The 19569-nt window shown below is 38.8% G+C and overlaps 2 protein-coding genes across 6 annotated transcripts in view; one reads left to right on the top strand and one right to left on the bottom strand.

The window, feature by feature from the left end:
• FYB2 (FYN binding protein 2) overlaps positions 1 to 16772 on the bottom strand; it is a 39460-nt gene extending 22688 nt beyond the window's left edge. For 3 of the 5 annotated variants that reach the window (XM_058178395.1, XM_058178393.1, XM_058178397.1), the window contains exons 1-6: positions 16657 to 16665; positions 11729 to 12461; positions 8930 to 9067; positions 8307 to 8340; positions 3814 to 3908; positions 3040 to 3071 (exon numbers count right to left, since the gene is read on the bottom strand). In XM_058178395.1, the coding sequence (XP_058034378.1) occupies positions 3040 to 3071; positions 3814 to 3908; positions 8307 to 8340; positions 8930 to 9067; positions 11729 to 12461; positions 16657 to 16665 (1041 nt within the window). Of the gene's footprint in view, positions 1 to 3039; positions 3072 to 3813; positions 3909 to 8306; positions 8341 to 8929; positions 9068 to 11728; positions 12462 to 13213; positions 13328 to 16656 lie in introns of all 5 variants that reach the window. The other 2 variants (XM_058178396.1, XM_058178392.1) reach the window with 2 other exon arrangements.
• Positions 16773 to 17909: 1137 nt separating this feature from the next.
• The window catches only part of C8A (complement C8 alpha chain), a 69681-nt gene continuing 68021 nt past the window's right edge, over positions 17910 to 19569 (top strand). The window contains exon 1 of the mRNA XM_058178541.1: positions 17910 to 17993. Within this exon, the coding sequence (XP_058034524.1) occupies positions 17930 to 17993 (64 nt within the window). The 5' untranslated portion in view covers positions 17910 to 17929. The remainder of the gene's footprint in view (positions 17994 to 19569) is intronic.

Genomic DNA, 19569 nt, shown 5'->3' with positions numbered 1-19569 from the left:
GAAGAAAGGGAAAAGGAGGGGAAGAAAGGGAGAGGAAATAAGAGTAGGAGAAAAGGTTAAATAGGGAGGAAGAAAGGAGGATGGGGAGAAAGGAAGGGGAAGTTAAAGACCATATTAAAAGTAATTGTGTACTCTTCGCTGATGATGTCAAAATATTTAACACTACCAACAATACAGCTATCCTTCAAAAAGACCTTGACTTTGTGTCAGAATGGTCAAAAACTTGGCAACTCCAAATCTCAACCAGCAAATGCTCTGTCTTACACATTGGAAAAAAGAATCTAAACACTAAATACAAACTCGATGGACATTACCTTACAGATGACCCCCATCCTGTTAAAGACCTTGGAGTTTTCATATCCAATGATCTAAGTGCCAAAGCCCACTGCAACTACATCGCAAAAAAGGCTTTAAGAGTTGTAAACCTAATCTTACGTAGCTTCTTCTCCAGAAACACTACACTACTAACCAGAGCTTATAAAACATTTGCTAGACCAATTCTTGAATACAGCTCGCCTGTCTGGAACCCATACCACATTTCAGACATCAATACAATTGAACGTGTCCAGAAATATTTTACAACAAGAGCTCTCCACTCCTCCGATTACAACAAAATACATTATGCCACCAGACTTGAAATCCTGGGTTTAGAAAACTTAGAACTCTGCCACCTTCGACAAGACCTGTGTTTAACTCATAGAATCATCTATTGCAATGTTCTTCCTGTTGAAGACTACTTCAGCTTCAATCGTAACAATACAAGAGCAAACAATAGATTTAAACTCAATGTTAACTGTTTCAATCTTGACTGCAGAAAATATGACTTCTGTAACAGAGTTATTAGTGCCTGACTCTGTGGTCTCTTCTCAAAATCCCCAAAGCTTTAACCAAAAGCTCTCTACTATTGACCTTACTCCGTTCCTAAGAGGTCTATAAGGGGCGTGCATAAGAGCACAAACGTGCCTACCGTTCCTGACCTATTGTTTCCTTTCATTATATCCAATTAATATAATTATTACATACTTATGCTCATATATATGCTTATATATTATATAGTTATTTTCATGCTTATTCTTATATATACTGTTGTGACAAATAAATAAAATAAAAATAAATAAAAAGTAGAGAAGGAATAGGAGAGGAGGAAAGAAGAAAGTAGGAAGGATAAAAGAATAGAGGAAGGGAAAGAGAAGAGAGGGAGAAAAAGGATTGCTGTAAAACAAAAAAGGTGAAATGAAAGAAAGGCAACCCCGAACATGTTTAAACTTATCAGGATGAAGAATGAATTGCTATAAAAGTTAAAAGAGAATATATGTGATTAAAAATGGAGAAATTAGAATTTGAGAGCGGAAGAACATGTTGTTTATATAATAAGCATAGAAGTATTAAGATAAAATTAAAAAATATGGAAAAAGAACACTTTGGCAGAAATTGTAACTATGTAAAATGTATTTGGATATGACAAGTTGTATAATATAGGATATGGTTAATACTCTGTTCATAAAATATGTGGGGGTGTGTGAAAGAAAAAAATCAATAAAACAATTTAAAAAAAAGAATTGCCGATTTACTAAGTCAGAAAAATAATTGATAGCAACATATATTTGATATTCTGAAGATCATAATTTGAGGATACTGTAGATAATTGGACTAGCAATTTCAAGAGACTGAGACTAATAACACAGGACCAATGAAATCCATAAGAGATTCTCTACTAGAAGCTGTTTGCCTTTCAGAATATCAAACTGTTCCTTCTTCAAATATCATGTTCATTTTTGTGTGAACACATGCAGTAAGAGTTACTATACAGCTGCATAATTTAATCCTTGTATAAAAACTTTTTTAAAAAAATCCAACACATAGAGCAATAGTACATAAATATTCCTGACCAAATATTTCTTCAACCTATTTGTAGCAAAACAAAGAGTGCTTTAGTTTTCACAGATTGGTCACAAAATAATAGTTTTGTTGACCTGGGCATTGTTTTAAGGAATATCTCGGTCTGCATCTATGTTCCATGTCCTTCTAGAGAAATGTGGCTAGAATCCAAAAGACACTACTCAAAGTTTCCAAAGCATGCAGAGAAACATACACAAGCAAATTTTCCTTTCTGACTTTAATCCGTGACACCAAATGGGTTGTCATTTCAAACATTTGCTAATCTTCCAAAGCAATCTTTGAAGCACAAGGAAAAGTAGGCTGAAACAAAAGTTATGGGAGAAATAACCTGCATGAAAAATAACTCATTTTAATGCTTGTATGCTTGCCAGACGCTTCAGTTTATATTATTCTCATATGGAACATTTGAAGAAAATTAATTAGCTTACTCGGAAAATTGGTTGAGAATTGACTTGTTTGTTCAACACATTTTCAGTTCTACCAACAAATTAAATTTAACATATTTAGATTGTGTTTATATTATATACTTTTGGTTATATACTTGTAACCTGCAACACAATGGATGAATGAAGCCAATAACATTAAATTATCATCACAATTGCTTGACATTAGGACTAGGTTCATCCAATTTAAATAATGAAATTGCTATGTGGAAAAAGAGTCAATAATTAGCTATAATTTGTAAAATATTGCCTTGTGTGTATTATTCTAAATGTGATATAAAATTTTAGCATAACAAAAAGTAATTTGTCCTGAGGTAAAAAAAAAAACAATTCCAGAATGCTGAAATTTGATGCATTTCTATTTTAATATTAGTCTTCTACTATCTAAGTGCTAGCTATAAACACACAATAGACAATAAGTTAAAGGAAACTAACTAGAGTAGGGGTGGGCAATTAATGGCCCCTTTATAGCCTGTGGACTTCAACTTCCAGAATTCTTGAATCAGCTGGCTCAGGAATTCTGGGATTTGAAGTCTACAGGTCATAAAAGGGCCATTAATTGCCCACCCCACCCGAACTAGAGGGATGAGCTCCATAAAGATGGATATTTCTACAGCAAGCCAAGTACTGATCTGTTGTTCTCTTTTTCTTCTCTCACTCCAATTATTTCATCAAACTAGAGATTAAGAGCACATACCTTAGTATCTTCCTTTTTCAAAGACTTGAAAGCTAGAATCAAAGTTTAGTAGAAATTAGTACATTCCACTTTATAGTTTATTTCAATTAGTTTGTAAAACTGCTAATGATAATAAGAAGTTACAGATAGATTGCTATATAACCTACCTTTTCCACCCAACTAAACAAAATGAACCCAAACTAGTATTATTTTAAAGATTAAAACTGCAAGATTTCATACACTACTGATACAATTAGAAGTAATCTTAATTCTATTCCCATCTAAATCTTAAAAATAAAAAACAAAAGTGAGAAAAGTCAATGAAAGATCACCTCTTTTCAGAGGCACATAGTTAAAAAGAATTTTTAAAAAAGAATTTAAAGTTAAGTAGTACGAAAAGAAAAAATAGAGAAAAGCTTAATAAATGTGTTGAAACCTAACACAGAATATAACAGCCAAAATTACAGCACACTGATTATTTCAATTAGTATCTACATGCACTGATATTATCAAATCGAGTAATAAAACATCTATTAGTAAACAACAAAGTCCAAACAGCACGAGGACTCGACAGTTCAATCCTGAGCTACGTATATTCTCTTCTGTTGGATTTAAATGTTAACCATTGACTAATTTCTCACCTCTGCTACTTAAATTCTCAAAGTATTACTGCCGCAGTGTTAATCACCAAATTCCCTCATGTTGCAAGCTAATAAGCCTTGGGAGTAGCTGCACATCTAATGAGCAATGTATACCCATATAGTCTGAATCAATGAAACGACAATTAAAACTCACAGTGTATAGGCCGTTGAGCAGGGTTAGGGCAGTTCTCTTGCTGTTCCTGGTAGTATATGGTTTCTTCATAGGTGTTCAAATCTTCCAGTTCAGTACTGAAAATAAAGGAAGTGGCCATACCATTATCCTTTTCTGAAAAAGAACTTGGAAAACAATGAAAGTGTTTGGATATTTTGGGGTCCTTCATCCCAGAGATGTACAGTATATTGATCGGAATCAGTCCTGTTTCTCTTCCTCAATAGGAGTTTTACAGATGGTTCTACTAACCAAGAAATCTTGGAGTGGTTTATTCAATGTACTGCATTTCAATGTTGTATGGAAACTTATAAAAATAAGATAGCAACACAACAGGACCTCTACTGCTGTTGGATCAACTCTCTGTAAGTTCTGCAACACTGAGAATCCCAAAAAAGAACACAGAAAATAATATTCCACATTTTCAAGTATTTTTTGCAAGTGTAGTGCTTATTAGGGCCATGTAGACAATCGGTTCAGAAATCTAATTGAAAGGAAATTTGATCAAATGTAAAATCAACTTTCCAAATCAGATAATTTGGAATCAAACTGTCAAACCAAATCCTTCCAAAGAGAAACCAAGCATCAATGGTCTTCTGTATATGGAAACACAACTTTCTTCCTATAACCAAAATAATAGGAATAACTCAATTCAAAAGTTTTATTCAGATACTTAAATTAACTTGATTGGACCATTCACTTTGGAAAAACAAATCAAATCATTGATTTGAATGAAACTGATCTGATTATACAAATTGAAATGATAAACGTCTTTTTACAATGAGTTGCAAAAACTTTATGCAAAATATGAAGCACCTGGACACAGGAGGAGAGCAATTAATTAATAATTCAATAAATTCTTTGGGGATTAGTTCAAGAGAAACATGGAATTCACAACTGAAGGCCAACTCCATCTAGTTGAATGAGAGATGCTGAGCTCTCCAGATCCTAAACAATAATTGTATATGGTCAACACATGCTAACCAATCAGGAACAGATCATATAGAATTTAATAAAGTGTTTTAAACAACTTGAACAAATACATAAATGTTCTATGTTCTATAAATCACCTAATACTCAATTTCATGCCTATTTAATACCCAGCAACTACAGAGGCAAGTTTGGTATAGGGATTAAGGCACTAGACCAGAAACCAGGAGACCTTAAGTTCTAGCCCTGCCTTAGGCATGAACCCAGTGGGTTGTCTTTGGCCTAGTCACTGTCTCTCAGTCCTAGGATGGAGGCAATGGCAAACCAATTTGAAATATTGCCAAGAAAGATTAGTGATTCAAAGGCACATACAGACAAAAAACACCAAATAGAAATCCCCCCCACCAAATCTGATACTCAGCATAGGGAGTTATATCCAAGATGGTGGTACGCGTAGACGCTGCAGCTTTGAGCTTCTGGTGTCATAGTGGAGCATGGATTTCACCAGAGAGGCTAAACCAATTTCATTGTAAATATGATGTACAATGACAATAAAGGATATACTATACTATGAAAACCTGAATGGCATTTTATCCATCTACAAGAATATATAGCTAGCAACTTACAACCATTAATTTAGTGACCATTCAAAGTTACAACAGCACTGAAAAAAGTGACTTATGACTGTTTTCACACGTATGACCACTGCAGGATCCCCATGAGCATGTGATCAAAATTGGGCTGCTTTGCAACGAGTTCATATTTATGATGGTTGCGGTGTCCCAGAGTCATGTGATCATCTTTTGTGATCTCCTGACAAGAAGTCAATGGGGAAACCAGATTCACTTAACAACCATGTAACTAACTTAACTGCTTAACTGCAATGATTCACTTAACAACTGTGGCAAGAAAGGTCGAAAAATGAAACAAAAGGTAACAACTGTTTTGTTTAGGAAAAGAAATTTTGGGCTTAATTGTGGTCATAAATTGAGGATTTCCCATAGTTTATTGCTAGATGAGCATGGCCAAATAATTCTTACTCTTATTAAACATTATAACGTACCCAAGATATAACAATGTGGACTGGAGGCCACAGGACACCAGATGTACAATCAAATGCCACAAGAAATGGTAATCAACCATCCACTATTCAACAGTTTGCTTCAAAATGTATTTTTTATTATACCGTGTTTTCCCGAAAATAAGACCAGGTCTTATATTAATTTTTGCTCCAAAGACGCATTAAGGCCCATTTTCTGGTTAGGTCTTATTTTGGGAACAATATGATACTAAATGCACTATCTGACTGACAATCTTAACTGGGGTTTATTTGGAGGGATAGGGCTTATGAGCATCCTGAAAAATCATGCTAGGACTTATTTTCCAGTTAGGTCTTATTTTCAGGGAAACAAGGTAATTATAAAGCTGAAGTATAAATTGAGAGTGCTACCTAAACGAACAAACCCAAACCCAAAAGATGTCACTTGTACATCTAGAAAAAGTGATTTTAACTTGGAAGTGATCCTTGCTCATCTAACCAACACTGGGACAGTTGATGCTCAGCCTTACACAAACAATAGCTTCATACAGTTAAATCTTCTTTCTAAAGTTTACTCATCAGTTTAGAATACACATCTTGCTACACCAAAAAGAGCAGTCTTAATTGGCCCTGACACATCTTTCTGCTTATCGCAGTACCAGATACCCAAGGGACATACTGTATGTTTCTAGCAAGAAAGATCCAGGAACTCAAGCCATGTTCCAAAAGCTGTCTAAATAGAACCTACAGACAACATAGATATCTTAACCCACTTTCTTTCCAGACATGCAAACAACTATAATTAAAATCCACATCTGCTGTGGAAATTCACTGACACCTATGGCTTAAGCATTTTTGGATCAAGCAGATGCAAGTATCTGCAATCTTCGATTTATAGAACTTCAGAAATTTCAAGCCAGAGACAATGAAGAAAAAGGGGAAGCAATTTCTCTTGTTGGAGAGAGACAGAAAAGAAAAGCACATTATTTCAGATCCCCAGAACATGCGAACTTCATGTTCACAGACAGATTGGTACAAAGGCATTAAGTCCAAATAGAAGTAGTGATGTGGTAATATTTAGGAAAAAAACACATAACAAGGAAATACTTTGCCAAATATCTGCATTACCATTTTCAATGTTGTCTATAAAAATATTTGTATCCCTGGTTTAAGCCCAATTAGTGATGATTTGTGTACTACATTTCCATTCAGCCTTTCTTCCAAGACAATGTAGCCAATGTTGCTTTTCTTTTCTTCTGAGTATAAAGCAGGAAGGGAGGAAGCTCTAGAGCAGTGTTTCCCAACGGTAGCCATTTTAAGATGTCTGGACTTCAACCCCCAGAATTGAATGGGAATGAAGTTGGGAAACATTGCTCTAGAGTCTAGCCCCGTGAATGCAAACCTATGCCACGTGTGCCACAGGTGGCACGCAGAGCCCTCTCTGCGGGCATGCCAACCATCACCCCAGCCCAGTTCCACTGCACATGCATGCGCACCTCCCGCCAGCCAGCTGATCTTTGGGTCTCTGCCGCACATGCGGGGGGGGCAGGTTGGTACAGGAGGCTTTCCAGGCCCAAAATGGGACATGGGGTGCCGCGTGAGGCCCCCCTGCACCCCATTTTGGGCCTGGAAAGCTGCCTGCACCAACCTGGAAGCCAAAATGAGGCACAGGGGGTCGGGGCACATGTGTGAGGGATGTGCACGCATGTACGGGGTGAGACGCATGCGCAGGGGGGCACTCGTATTGCATTTTGGGGGTTCGGGCACATGAATGCTCGCTTTGGGCCCTCAGCATCAAAAAGGTTAACCATCACTGGTCTAGCCTATGAAATAGATTAGACTTGCGATACAGATTTGCTACTTCCCAGTCAAACCTACAAATATTCCACAGCACTGCATTGGAGTCTACTACTATAAATTATGATTCAAGTCAAAAAAGCTAATTGTGACTGATGGAATGCTCCACTTGTGAAGATCTCCGCAGTGAGCAGGGAAATGAGAGATAGTAGTTCATAACAATGCTTTGCATTAATGATTTTGGCAAAAGGTAATAAAAGGTAAAAACACTAGGAATATTTCCTGAAGCAAATCTTTTCAATTACAGTATGGTTTATAAAGCAGAAATATAGCACCCATAAATTTATTCTGCTGTGTTTTAGTTTTAATGCAAAGAACACTGCTGTAATCATGTTCACCCAAGAAAGCCAGTAATGAAGGGATTTTATGAGATGTTTACAAATTTTCTCTGTTCACCTTAACTTCTTTTTCCTCTGCCAAACCTACTAGCTGTTGCATACATAAATACAAAACTGAGGATAGGACACATATATACAAAGGCAATTTCTGAATCTCATTTTTAAGATGGCATATGTGTACACACAAAACACTTATTTATTTTACAAAAGACAGCTTGGTGCTGCTATTTACAGAAACCTGATACCACAGGCAAGATATACACATAAATGCAACCTGAAATGAATTCCTAGGCAGTAAAGATATATTCACTTACATTTCGGGAGTCAAGTATGCATCATCTGGAGTATCTAGAAAGAAACATTTAAAGGAAACAATTATTGGAACCATACAATATAGCAGAGAAGTTAAATTCATCAGCATAGTGCTTGAATAGATCCATTCTCAGAGGAGTTCCAGAGGTCTCTGGGTTTCCACAAACTTATCCCAAAATTTGGACTAATTATTGGGTTAATATTGGAGAAGAGCATGAGAAAAATATCCAGGGAGAAGTTTCATTATATATCAGAGCTGCTTGACCGTAAGATGGATAGCATATAAATTTGATAAAAAATAAATAAAAGTAAGGATTCAAAGGAATTAAAAGTGAGTGATATTTGTCACTCATTGGAACTTGATGTCAATTAGTGTGGAGAGCCACAGTGATGCAGGACACTTCAGACTGAAGAACTTGAGAGACAGGGAATGTCTTAGAATAGCAGCGAAAATCACTTACTGAATTGTGGGACAAAAGAAAAACAACCCCAAATGAACAAATTCCTTATTGTTCAATAGCTATCAGGATATGTTGAAATACATACCTCACTCTATTAGAAATAACTGCAACTTCTGGGCACCTAGTAATCATTTCTTTGCAATGCCACCAAGTAAAAACCCTACCTGGAAAATCCTGCTGGAAGGCACCAAGATCTACCTTGGGAGGTCTTGGTGGCTTCTTTGGAGGAGGACCAAGCTCTTTGACAGAAGGAAGGAGCTTGATTTTTGGAAGCTTGGCATCTTCATCATCAGCATATCTTTCTGTACCAAAGAAATGAAACAATCTTAAGATTTGAGGAAAGAGGAGTGAACAATGCATATGCAAATTGCCCAACGCAATTTGAAACAACAAATTGTTTTCTTCTAGTTCCAGCGTCTTTCTTTCCTATTTTAAAAGTTACTAGGGAAGGTCAGTGCCAATGTATGCCTGGACTGGCCTTCTGGCTGCAGAACCGGCAGCACCTGTATCACTGTAACTAACAAGGTATAATTTAATGTCCTCCAAACTCTGGTTCCTAGCATTTTGGAGGGAAGGGGAGAACCACTCCTCCAAACGTTACAGTGTGAACAGGCAATTTCTTGATCATAGGAACCATACTTCTCCCACACACACACAATTTATTTATTTGATGGATGAATCCTGCAATGAGTGAGCAGTGATGCAACAATATCATTGAAGCAAAGCGAGACAGGATACTCATGTTTTGGTGAGAAAAAATATATCCGCCTTAAAGTATTGGACTCAATTTTTTTATTCTTGTACTTTTTTGCAAAAACAAAAAACAAAACCCAACCCTGACAGCAAATCATACTGCTGTTTAATCTGCAGCAAAGCAAGTAATTTTAAATACATTGGACTTAATGGGGAGACCCAGATTTGGGACTCCATTGACACAGAGAGATCCCTAGGTGACTTTGGACCAGTCGTTCCTTCTCAGTTCAACCTATAATAAATTGTTATGGGATAAAATTAATGAGCTGCTTCCTGATCTATGTCACATCTCTGAGAAAACTTGGAATATAAATGTGGTAAACAAATAAAAGTAATGGCCTTGGGGACTGCAAAAAAATGCAGTCTTGCATATTATATACTGTGGAATTGAAAAAGGAGAATGGTTCAACCCAAATTATTCAAAGCCTAGAGCAACTTCTCCAAATTTAGGCCTTTTTTTGATTAAAAAAGGGAGATGAAGGCATCACAGCACTGAAACAACATGGACAAAATAGTTGAAGTTTCTTTTAATTTATGAAACTTACATGGCCATTCATCTATCCAGTGAAACTGTGTGAGACCATATAAATTTGATTAATAAAATCATTACTCTCCCTCCCCCCAGTTATTTGCTTAAGATGCCAAATACATTTCTTAAATAATATAAATTCTGTTTTGTCTGTGGATGTTGTCATAAATATAAAACCTAAAGTCATTCAATGAAACTATAGGATAGAAAGTCCCGGCATTACTTCTTCACATAACCAAAGGATATTGGACATCTTTGTGTTGAATAAGGCCATCAGCAACCAAAAGCCATGATAGCTGTGGAGTTACTGATTTTATGCCACCTTATAAAATCAACTCAGTTTTTCAATATTCTTCTGTTGAGGAAAATGAATAAGAGGATGTGATGATGTATCTCTCCAGCATGCAGACTGGAAAATAAGCAGTGATAAGATGGGATGGGTATGATCTTGCAGAACTTGTTGGTTATTTTATGACAGACACACTGTATGCTAGACTCATAAAAAATGGTAGGAAAAACAACAACACCCTGTGACTCAGCACTAAAAAGCCACCTAGAAAGGTCAGTTGGGAGAAAATCCTGGAAGCTACATTCAAAATCTTATTGTATGAATCACCTGCATTCATTGTAAGCTGGCAAAATTGCCACTTAATATTAAGCTCCCGTAAGGCAACTTTTTCCGAGAAAAAAAATAAAATCAATTAAATATTAATCTTCTTCAGTGTTGGCTTTGGTCCTGGATTTTGTCCTGGATTTTGTCAAAGTCAGAGCTTCCCGAAGGTACGTTTCTCCTCCTGAATTTGCAAAAATTCATTTTAGCAGCCACAACAGCATGTTCTGAATGTCTGCCTGGGGAGCCACCACATATTTTTTCCCCTCTTTGGTTACTATAAGAGCAAGCACATTGCTTAATATTTATGAAGAACATACGCTGATTAGTAACTAGTTGGGTGCCATCACTTCAAGGTTTTAATCAAACAATAGAGAAATAACACAGTCAGAAAGCTTAACCTTTATCCGTCTCCTACAAGTATTAAGCTGCAGTCTGTGAAACAAGGCATTGAGTTCACCATTGCATGAGCTGTCCCATTGTCAGAGCTTATGTATCAAGTTGATTTGACGATGTGTTGGAAAAAGCTTTATGATATTTTGGCTCTCAAATGTCCCCAAAGAGAAGTTAAGCTTATGTTGGCTTAAGATTTTTCATTCTAATAAAGAAGGGGAGTACCTTCTATGATGGCTGGTATGATAAAGACCTTTATCTACCACAACCTTCTAACATTAACATTAACACCAAGTCTTATAGCCAATAAAATATTACTGGCCATTCCCCAATTTTGTTAAGAGTGAATATATATTTTAATAGCTCCATAAGAGAAATAAACTCAACAGAACCTATTTGTATTGGACTCTTCCACATTTGTAAATAGTGAGACAAGCATGACCCAAATATCTTCAATTTCCAAGGTTTCTTAAATAATATAAAAGGAAAACGATCAGCTTACAACCTCAAAAAACAGTTATCATCAATGGATATATGTTACTTCTAAAGGCTGGAAACAGCTGTAAACGATTCACTTTTTGTCTGTGCTCTGGCTATAACTGTTCTTAGACCTATTTGAAGCAAATATAACTGGCTTAATATGAGAAAAGAAAAAAATACATTAAACATGATATTTACCATTTGAGACCTTGCTTAGACTGTTCAAATTGTTCAAACTACTTGGAGAAAAACCAGCAACTACTTTATTTAAGCTTGTATGACTTCTTGGAGGAACCGGAGGTGAAGTTGTAGGAACAAATTCATTGTGTACATTGGACGGAGGCTTACACGCATCAAGGACCATTCCTTGCTTCAGTCCAGATGTTTTTGTTTTGTCCTCTGTCGAAATCGCTACATTAACAACTTGTGGGTGGGAAAGAGAAGTTGTCCTGATTGCACACTGTGGTGGTGTCGCACCACATTTCTGGTCACCTTGTGCTGAAGCGCTTTCCCAAATGTGTAGTGTGTTGCGAAAAGAACTGCTTGCTCCTTCAGACCCTTGAGGTGAAAGACAAGATCTTGGATGAGGTTTCTGTGGTTCTTCCCCCGATGAAGGTGGCTTGCAAATGGCCCCACAGAGGTTTGAGTCCTTCCTATCTTTGAGCTTGACCTTTGGGAATACCATAGGCTTGACTTGCCTGAGTTCCAATTTCTGTGACGTGTAACTGAACTGCTTAGTTTGCTGTTCAGGATCTGGAACCTGCCTTCGGTGCAAGGGTTTTGGTGTGGGACCAGACAGAGATGAGCCACCAGTATTTTGCCGTGGACTGAATTTGGCAGGACGCTTCTTTGCAGACTCCAGGAGCATATTGGAAAAATCGGAATCATTTTGAAACATTGCTCGAAGACTGCCAAAGTCTCTGGGCTTTTCCTAAAATAGACAAAAAAGAGAAAAGGTAATTTGTCAGTTGCAGAGCTACCAGTGAATTCATGCCTGGTGAAAATGTAACTACGTTAACTCAGGCTGGAACTAAATTAAAATCTTTCCAGGCCTCCTCTGAATATCCATTGAATCACAGTAATAGTTTAATCATTAGCATATTGGAGCTAATACTAATATAAATAACAAAAGCTGAACAGAAGCACAACAAGGGAAGACTGTGGTGAGGAAATTATGTCCAACTACCTACTATTAGTAAGAAGAGATTTTTTCATTGGATTACTCCAGATGTAGTTAATCTGGTAACCTCCAGAACTCCTGGACTGTATTTCCTACTTTCCATTAGCCATTCTCACTAGGGTTAATCTGAAAAGTTCCTGATAATCTGCCCATGGAAAACCCTAAATCAAATCTATCTTAATGACAACTGCTCTTACTTTTCTCTCAAATTCTTGTCATTAATTGGCTGGAAACTGTTTAATGTTGTGTGGTGGGGGTGGAGATAAAATGGAAGGCGGGAAAACACTTAACACAGCACTTTTTGCAATTATAACTTTTGGCCCCAGAAATCAACTCCCAGAAATTATGGCTAGGAGCCTTACTGTAACCATTTATTTCTTCCTGTTTTAAAAAGGTCCTCCAGATATGCTAGAACAACCTTTCACAGAATGGACTACTAATTCTGGGAATGACGGACAACAAATTCTGGGAATGATGAACAACAAATTCTGGGAATTACACACCTTGCAAAATTGGAGGCCACCACAATGAGGAAGAAGGTGGTACTAGTTTGAGCCACCTGATGAACTTAATGGACTCGCTTAGCACGAGGAACACGTATATTAACTGGTTTTATCCTGAAATAGACCAGAGATTAGAAAATCCGGGGAAACAAGACAACCTAGACAGACGTTCCATTATGCTGAAAAGAAACACGTTGATGTCTTTAATGAGAAAGCAACACAATTGAGCCTTGTCCTGAGATGTTATTGAATTTTGTATAATTGCATCCAACTTATTAAATACCTAATAGTCTCCTTTGAATAACCTCTCATAGTCAACGCCAGTGTTTCCACATTAAACAGTGTGATGTAAAGCATCCAAGGGATACTTCAGTTGTTCTGATTGTACTAGAGCAGCCAGCTGCACGATGCAGCCAGCCATGCCAAAGACTCTAGTTGAAACTGGAATCTATCTGCAATTAACACTGCCATACAAGAAAGACAAATGAAACCCACTGATCTTCATCTAAAACACCACGCAGAGTTATGGCTATAACCAATGGCAGCGAAGATTAAATAAACAGCATTGTGTCTGTAGCATGGGCACAATATCTGCATGCTTTTTAAAGAACAAAAACAGCCCAAACGCTCAGCAATGTTTATGGTTCTTTATTGAAAACCAGGTGCTTCTCTATTTCTGAATTCTCTTAGATGGTACTCAGAGATGGCCCAATGAAAACAGAAGCCTTTGCCAGGTCACAACATTGCAACAAGGCATCCCAGAAGGACTGTATTCCTGAGAAGAATTATGGTATTATGAGTTAAAACACAGCTGAAACAACAGAGCTGGATCCAGAAGAGATGCCTTGGTTTCTAAAGAGCACCACAGGTGCTACGGCTCATCCATGAAGCACAGCACAGCATGCTGGAATTTAAATGTAGCTCTGACAAAACCAGGGATTCTGCAGTGGCACAATATACACACCACAGATCATTTGCTAAACTCCCATCAGAATTGGGAGAATTTACAAATCCTTCTTTTTTTCCCCCGTTACAATCTATTCTGATCCTTTCTTTTTAACAAATCTGATTTGTTTCCCGCCTATATTATTTTTACAAATAACTCAAAAGTGGCAAACATATCCAACACATCTACCTCCTTTCCCCCCCCACAACTACAATGCTATGAGGTGTGTTGGGCTGAGAGAGAGAAGGACTGGCCCAAAGCCATCCAACTGGCTTTCATGGCTAAGATGGGATTTGAACTCATGAACTCCCGCTTTTTAGTCTGGTGCCTTAACTACTTGTTATGGCATCTTGTTAAACCTTAATTTTTAGAGGCATCCTAATGCAAGATTCTGGGGGAGAAATTCTCTTTTTTCTTACTCCAAATCAAGTTTGATAAGGCCTAACAATTCTTCACTTATCACCTTTCTAACTAAGAGAGAAAAAGAGAGCAATTCAAAATGGAGGAGAAAGAAAGAGAGAGAAAGAGAGAAAGAGAGAGAGAGAGGGGGGGGGGGAACTCTTACTAATTAGAAATCCTTTCTATATGCAAACACCTCTGAAATAAATTCCCTCAAGTTCAATGGTAATGTAACACTTCACTCAACAAACCAGGAATCCCTGTAGAATATAATGAGGAATTTTTCCAAGTTACCTCAGTCCAATAGATGACCAATGTTTATGACTAACATAAAGCTAGTTTACAATCCACTATAGTTGCGTCAGATCAGATAAGCCACATTATGCATCAGTACAACCGTACAATATATAACAGTACTATGGGTTGGTACAAATATATTACTGAAATCTAGATATACATGTGTCATTAGGTTCTACAATATAACAAATTCAAGAGCTGGAGTTGTTTGTTCTCTAACAAGACTAGAAGGTTTTTTTATTGCATAAAAAAGCAATAAAACATTTTTTATTATTAAAATACAAGCAATATAAGCATTTTTTCTCTCCAATTTTTAATTAAGCTTATAATAAGTCTATGAATATTAGGGCAGGATGAATGGGAATTATCACATAATAATAACAGAAGGAACCTTGGAGGTCTTCTAGCCCAACTCCTTGCTCAAGCAGGAGACCCTATATACCATTCTGGACAAATAACTATCCAATCTCTTCTTAAAAACCTCCAGTGAATAGAGCACCCACAACTTCTGGAGGCAAGCTGTTTTGCTGATTATTTGTTTTCGCTGTCAGGAAATTTCTCCTTAGTTCTAGGTTGGGTCTTTCTTTGGTAAGTTTCCAACTGTTATTTCTTATCCTGCCCTTAGGTGCTTTGGAGAATGGTTCCTCTCTTCTCTGTAGCAGCCCTTCAGTGCAGAAAATCTGATCTTTTTGTCCAAGGAATTTTCTAAGATATTTTGGGTGAGATTATGGACAAGAACAGAGCAATACTCCCAAAGGTTTGTAAGGGTAGAATCACTACTATTGCACTTTAAGAATGTAGAATTAATTTTCTAAATCTAAAGAGGAACATGCTTGGGGAATCATTTATTTCAAAGTAGTAAAATACTCTGACCTTAGGAGGCACATGTTGCCACATGCATCAGAGACTACAATTAGACTGACACACACTGTACCCAGGAAGTATCTACTCATGCAGGTTTTCCTCACTAATCCACCCACAGGTTCTCAAAAAAGCAAACTGGGGGGGGGAGCAAAAGAAGCCATTATTCAGGTAGTTTCACAATTAAAAATAATTTCAATATAAATGCTGACCATCTCAGGGGTCTTCGATTACTAGTAGTACAATCTAGTGTCTCAGAAGCAGCTCCATTCTTCAATGGGTCTTTGTGTAATTTTGGCTTCAAAATAATAATTTTTAAACATGGTACAATCGTGTGCCGTGGACTGTTTAGGCAGAATTAAAATGGAATTGGTCACAAAAGTCAAACAACTTCAGGAAAGGTAGCAGTAGAAAGAGAGGGTCAGCTGTAACTCTTTGCTAAACTCTTTCCAGTTTTAGCCATATATTTTTTTTCAGCCTTACATAAAAAGTTTGCAAGTAGAAGTAGCTTGTAAAGAGAAGCCATCTAGAAGGAAGAGGAAGCATTTCCCTCCCCCCCACTTCTGTTGTACTAGGAATGTTTATAGACAAGCCACGTGCGCAGATGGATAAAGTTCACTTCAGAAAGGTGAACTCGCTAAATAAACTCCGGTCTCTAAAGCAAGGAAAGGCTCCAGACAGCACGCTATGGCCCCGATCCAGACACTGTACTTTGCTCTAGAAACCAATCCAAAGTATAGCTACCCTCCTCCACTCCAAAGCAGTCTGGGTCCGGTCCACTTCACCACAACTTCAACCCCCCCCCAAAAAAAAACCAACAAGCCCGCTTTCCTGGTGAGCGTGGCAGCGACCCTTAACCAGCTGCAAGCCGCTGAAGAGTTAAGAGAATCGTTGTTTTGTGCCCAGCCCCACAAACCCAACCTCTGGCCAGAAGAGTTACCATGTCCATATTTTCCCTCTTTTTGTCGTACTCCTTCCCAAGCCGGCTCCACTCCTCCCAAGCAGCCCATGCCTTGGATCAAAGGAAAGGAGGCTGACCAATTTCCTCTATTCCCGAACTGCCGAAAGAAAGCCGGCAGCGAGAGGCAGAGGAGGAGGAGCCTCGATGCAGAAGAATCGCACCTGAGTTCAGGATTCGGCTCCTCCCCGTCAAAACCCTGGGGCTGCCCGTAGAGCCAGATCAGGTTCACCTGTCAAAAGAGCTAGCTCTGACATAGAGCTCTCTCACTCTCCTTCCCTCCCTCCTTCTTTCCTTCCTTCCTCCCTTCTTCCTTCCTCCCTCCCTTCCTTCCTCCCTCTCTCCTTCCTTCCTTCCTTTCCTCCCTCCCTCCTTCCTCCCTCCCTCCCTCCTTCCTTCTTTCCTTTCCTCTCTCCCTCCCTCCCTCCTTCCTCCCTCCCTCCCTCCTTCCTTCCTTCCTTCCTTCCTTCCTTCCTCCCTCCCTCCCTCCTCCTTCCTTCCTTTCCTCTCTCCTCCTCCTCCCTCCTCCTCCCTCCCTCCCTCCGTCCCTCCTTCCTTCCTTGCTTCCTTCATCCTCCTCCTCCCTCCCTCCCTCCCTCCCTCCCTCCCTCACTCTTTCTCTCCCTCTCTCCCTCCCTCCCTTTTTCATTCCTTCCTTCCTCCTCCCTCCCTCCCTCCTTCCTTCCTTCCTTCCTTCCTTCCTTCCTCCCTCCCTCTCTCCCTCCCCTCCCTCCCTCTCTCCTTCCTTCCTCACTCTTTCTCTCTCTCCTTCCTGCCTAAACCCTGGGGCTGTCTGTAGAGCCAGATCAGGTTCACCTGTCAAAAGAGCTAGCTCTGACATAGAGCTCTCTCACTGTCCCTCCTTCCCTCTCTCCTTCCTTCCTTTCTCACTCTTTCTCTCCCTCCCTCCCTCTCTCCCTCCCTCTCTCCCTCCTTCCTCCCTCCCTCCCTCCTTCCTCACTCTTTCTCTCCCTCCTTCCTGTCTAAACCCTGGGGCTGTCTGTAGAGCCAAATCAGGTTCACCTGTCAAAAGAGCTAGCTCTGACATAGAGCTCTCTCACTGTCCCTCCTTCCCTCTCTCCTTCCTTCCTTTCTCACTCTTTCTCTCCCTCTCTCCCTCCCTCCCTCTCTCCTTCCTTCCTCACTCTTTCTCTCCTTCCTTCCTGTCTAAACCCTGGGGCTGTCTGTAGAGCCAGATTAGGTTCACTAGTCAAAATATATGTAAGTCCCACAGCCAGGGCCTTTCAAGCAAAGAATGTGCTGCCCAAGGGACATAGCAGCAAATCAATTTAAACCTCTTTTGCCACTCCAGATGGGAGGTATGTGCAAGTTGGTTTTGGTGATTATTTTGGGGAAATAATAATCAAATGTATTATTTGATGTGTTTTACATTTTCATCTGTTTTGGACTGAACACAGACGGCTACTATGATGCAATGCATAAAGACAACTGTGCCCTGGTGTTCTTCTCCTTCATTTTTTTTTCTTTTGGTTTCCTCTGAAAAAGCAATAACATACTTTAACAAATATCAAAGGAAGAGGGCTTGAGGCAGACTCTAAATTAGCCAGAGATTGAGACAAGTTAATTGCACTTTGTCTAGGCAGAGGCTACTACCCAGTCAGAATTAAATAGAATATATCCTTATTGGTTTTGATGTAGTTAATTTTTTCCCAAGGAAACCAATTGTATTTTAAATAGCTTAAGTAGAATAGCTAAGAACAGAATCAAATTATATCCTAATATATAGTTTTAATCAGCTCCTATGTAAGTATAAGGTAAAGGTAAAGGTTCCCCTCGCACATACGTGCTAGTCGTTGCCGACTCTAGGGGGCGGTGCTCATCTCCGTTTCAAAGCCGAAGAGCCAGCGCTGTCCGAAGACGTCTCCATGGTCATGTGGCCGGCATGACTCTACGCCAAAGGCGCACGGAACGCTGTTACCTTCCCACCAAAGTAACAGTGTCCCTATTTTTGCTACTTGCATTTTTACGTGCTTTCGAAACTGCTAGGTTGGCAGAAGCTGGGACAAGTAACAGGAGCTCACCCCGTTACACGGCAGCGCAAGGGATTCGAACCACTGAGCTGCCAACCTTTCGATCGACAAGCTCAACATCCTAGCCCCTGAGCCACCGCGTCCCTCTATGTAAGTATAGTGTTGGTCATATTTTTAATATTTTAAATTTTTAAACAATGGAGCAGAATATCTTGTTTTATTTACCGTTGGCCTGAAAATGTGTGTTCATGTTTGCAGCTTTAATTGAGACTTTTAATAAAAAGCTGGCATTCAGAATTGTTTCAAAATTCCGAGTGAGTCAGGAAATTGTTCTACCTGCCAAGAATGTGTTTATTCTGACTGGAAAAATTCCCTCATGAAGACCAAATGCATCTTTCATTTCAAGATGCAATGAATATATAGTTCTCTATAATGATATTAATGCAGTAGTCCTCGACCTAACGACCACAACTGAGCCTAAAATTTATGTTGCTAAGTGAGACAGTTATTAAGTGAGTTTTGCTCCATTTTGTGACCTTTCTCGCCACAATTAAGTAAATCACTGCAGTTGTTAGTAGCATGGTTGTTAAGTGGATTTGGCTTTCCCTTTGACTTTGCTTGTCAGAAAGGTGATCACATGACCCTGGGGCACTGCAACCATCATAAATATGAGTCAGTTGCCAAGCATCTGAATTTTGATCATGTGACCATGGGGATGCTGCAGTGGTTGTAAACGTAAAAAAGGGACATAAGTCATTTTTTTTACTGCCGTTGTGATTTCAGATGGTCACTAAACAAAGTGTCGTAAATCGAGGACTATCTGTAGTTATTGAGGAGTTGACATGATCATTTCAAATCATCAGTTGGACTCGCTCGGTACATGAGGGACTGGAATTGCTACAGG

The sequence above is a fragment of the Ahaetulla prasina genome, chromosome 3, assembly GCF_028640845.1.
Source record: "Ahaetulla prasina isolate Xishuangbanna chromosome 3, ASM2864084v1, whole genome shotgun sequence".
NCBI classification, from domain to species: domain Eukaryota; kingdom Metazoa; phylum Chordata; class Lepidosauria; order Squamata; family Colubridae; genus Ahaetulla; species Ahaetulla prasina.
This window is presented reverse-complemented; position numbering and strand designations above follow the sequence as displayed.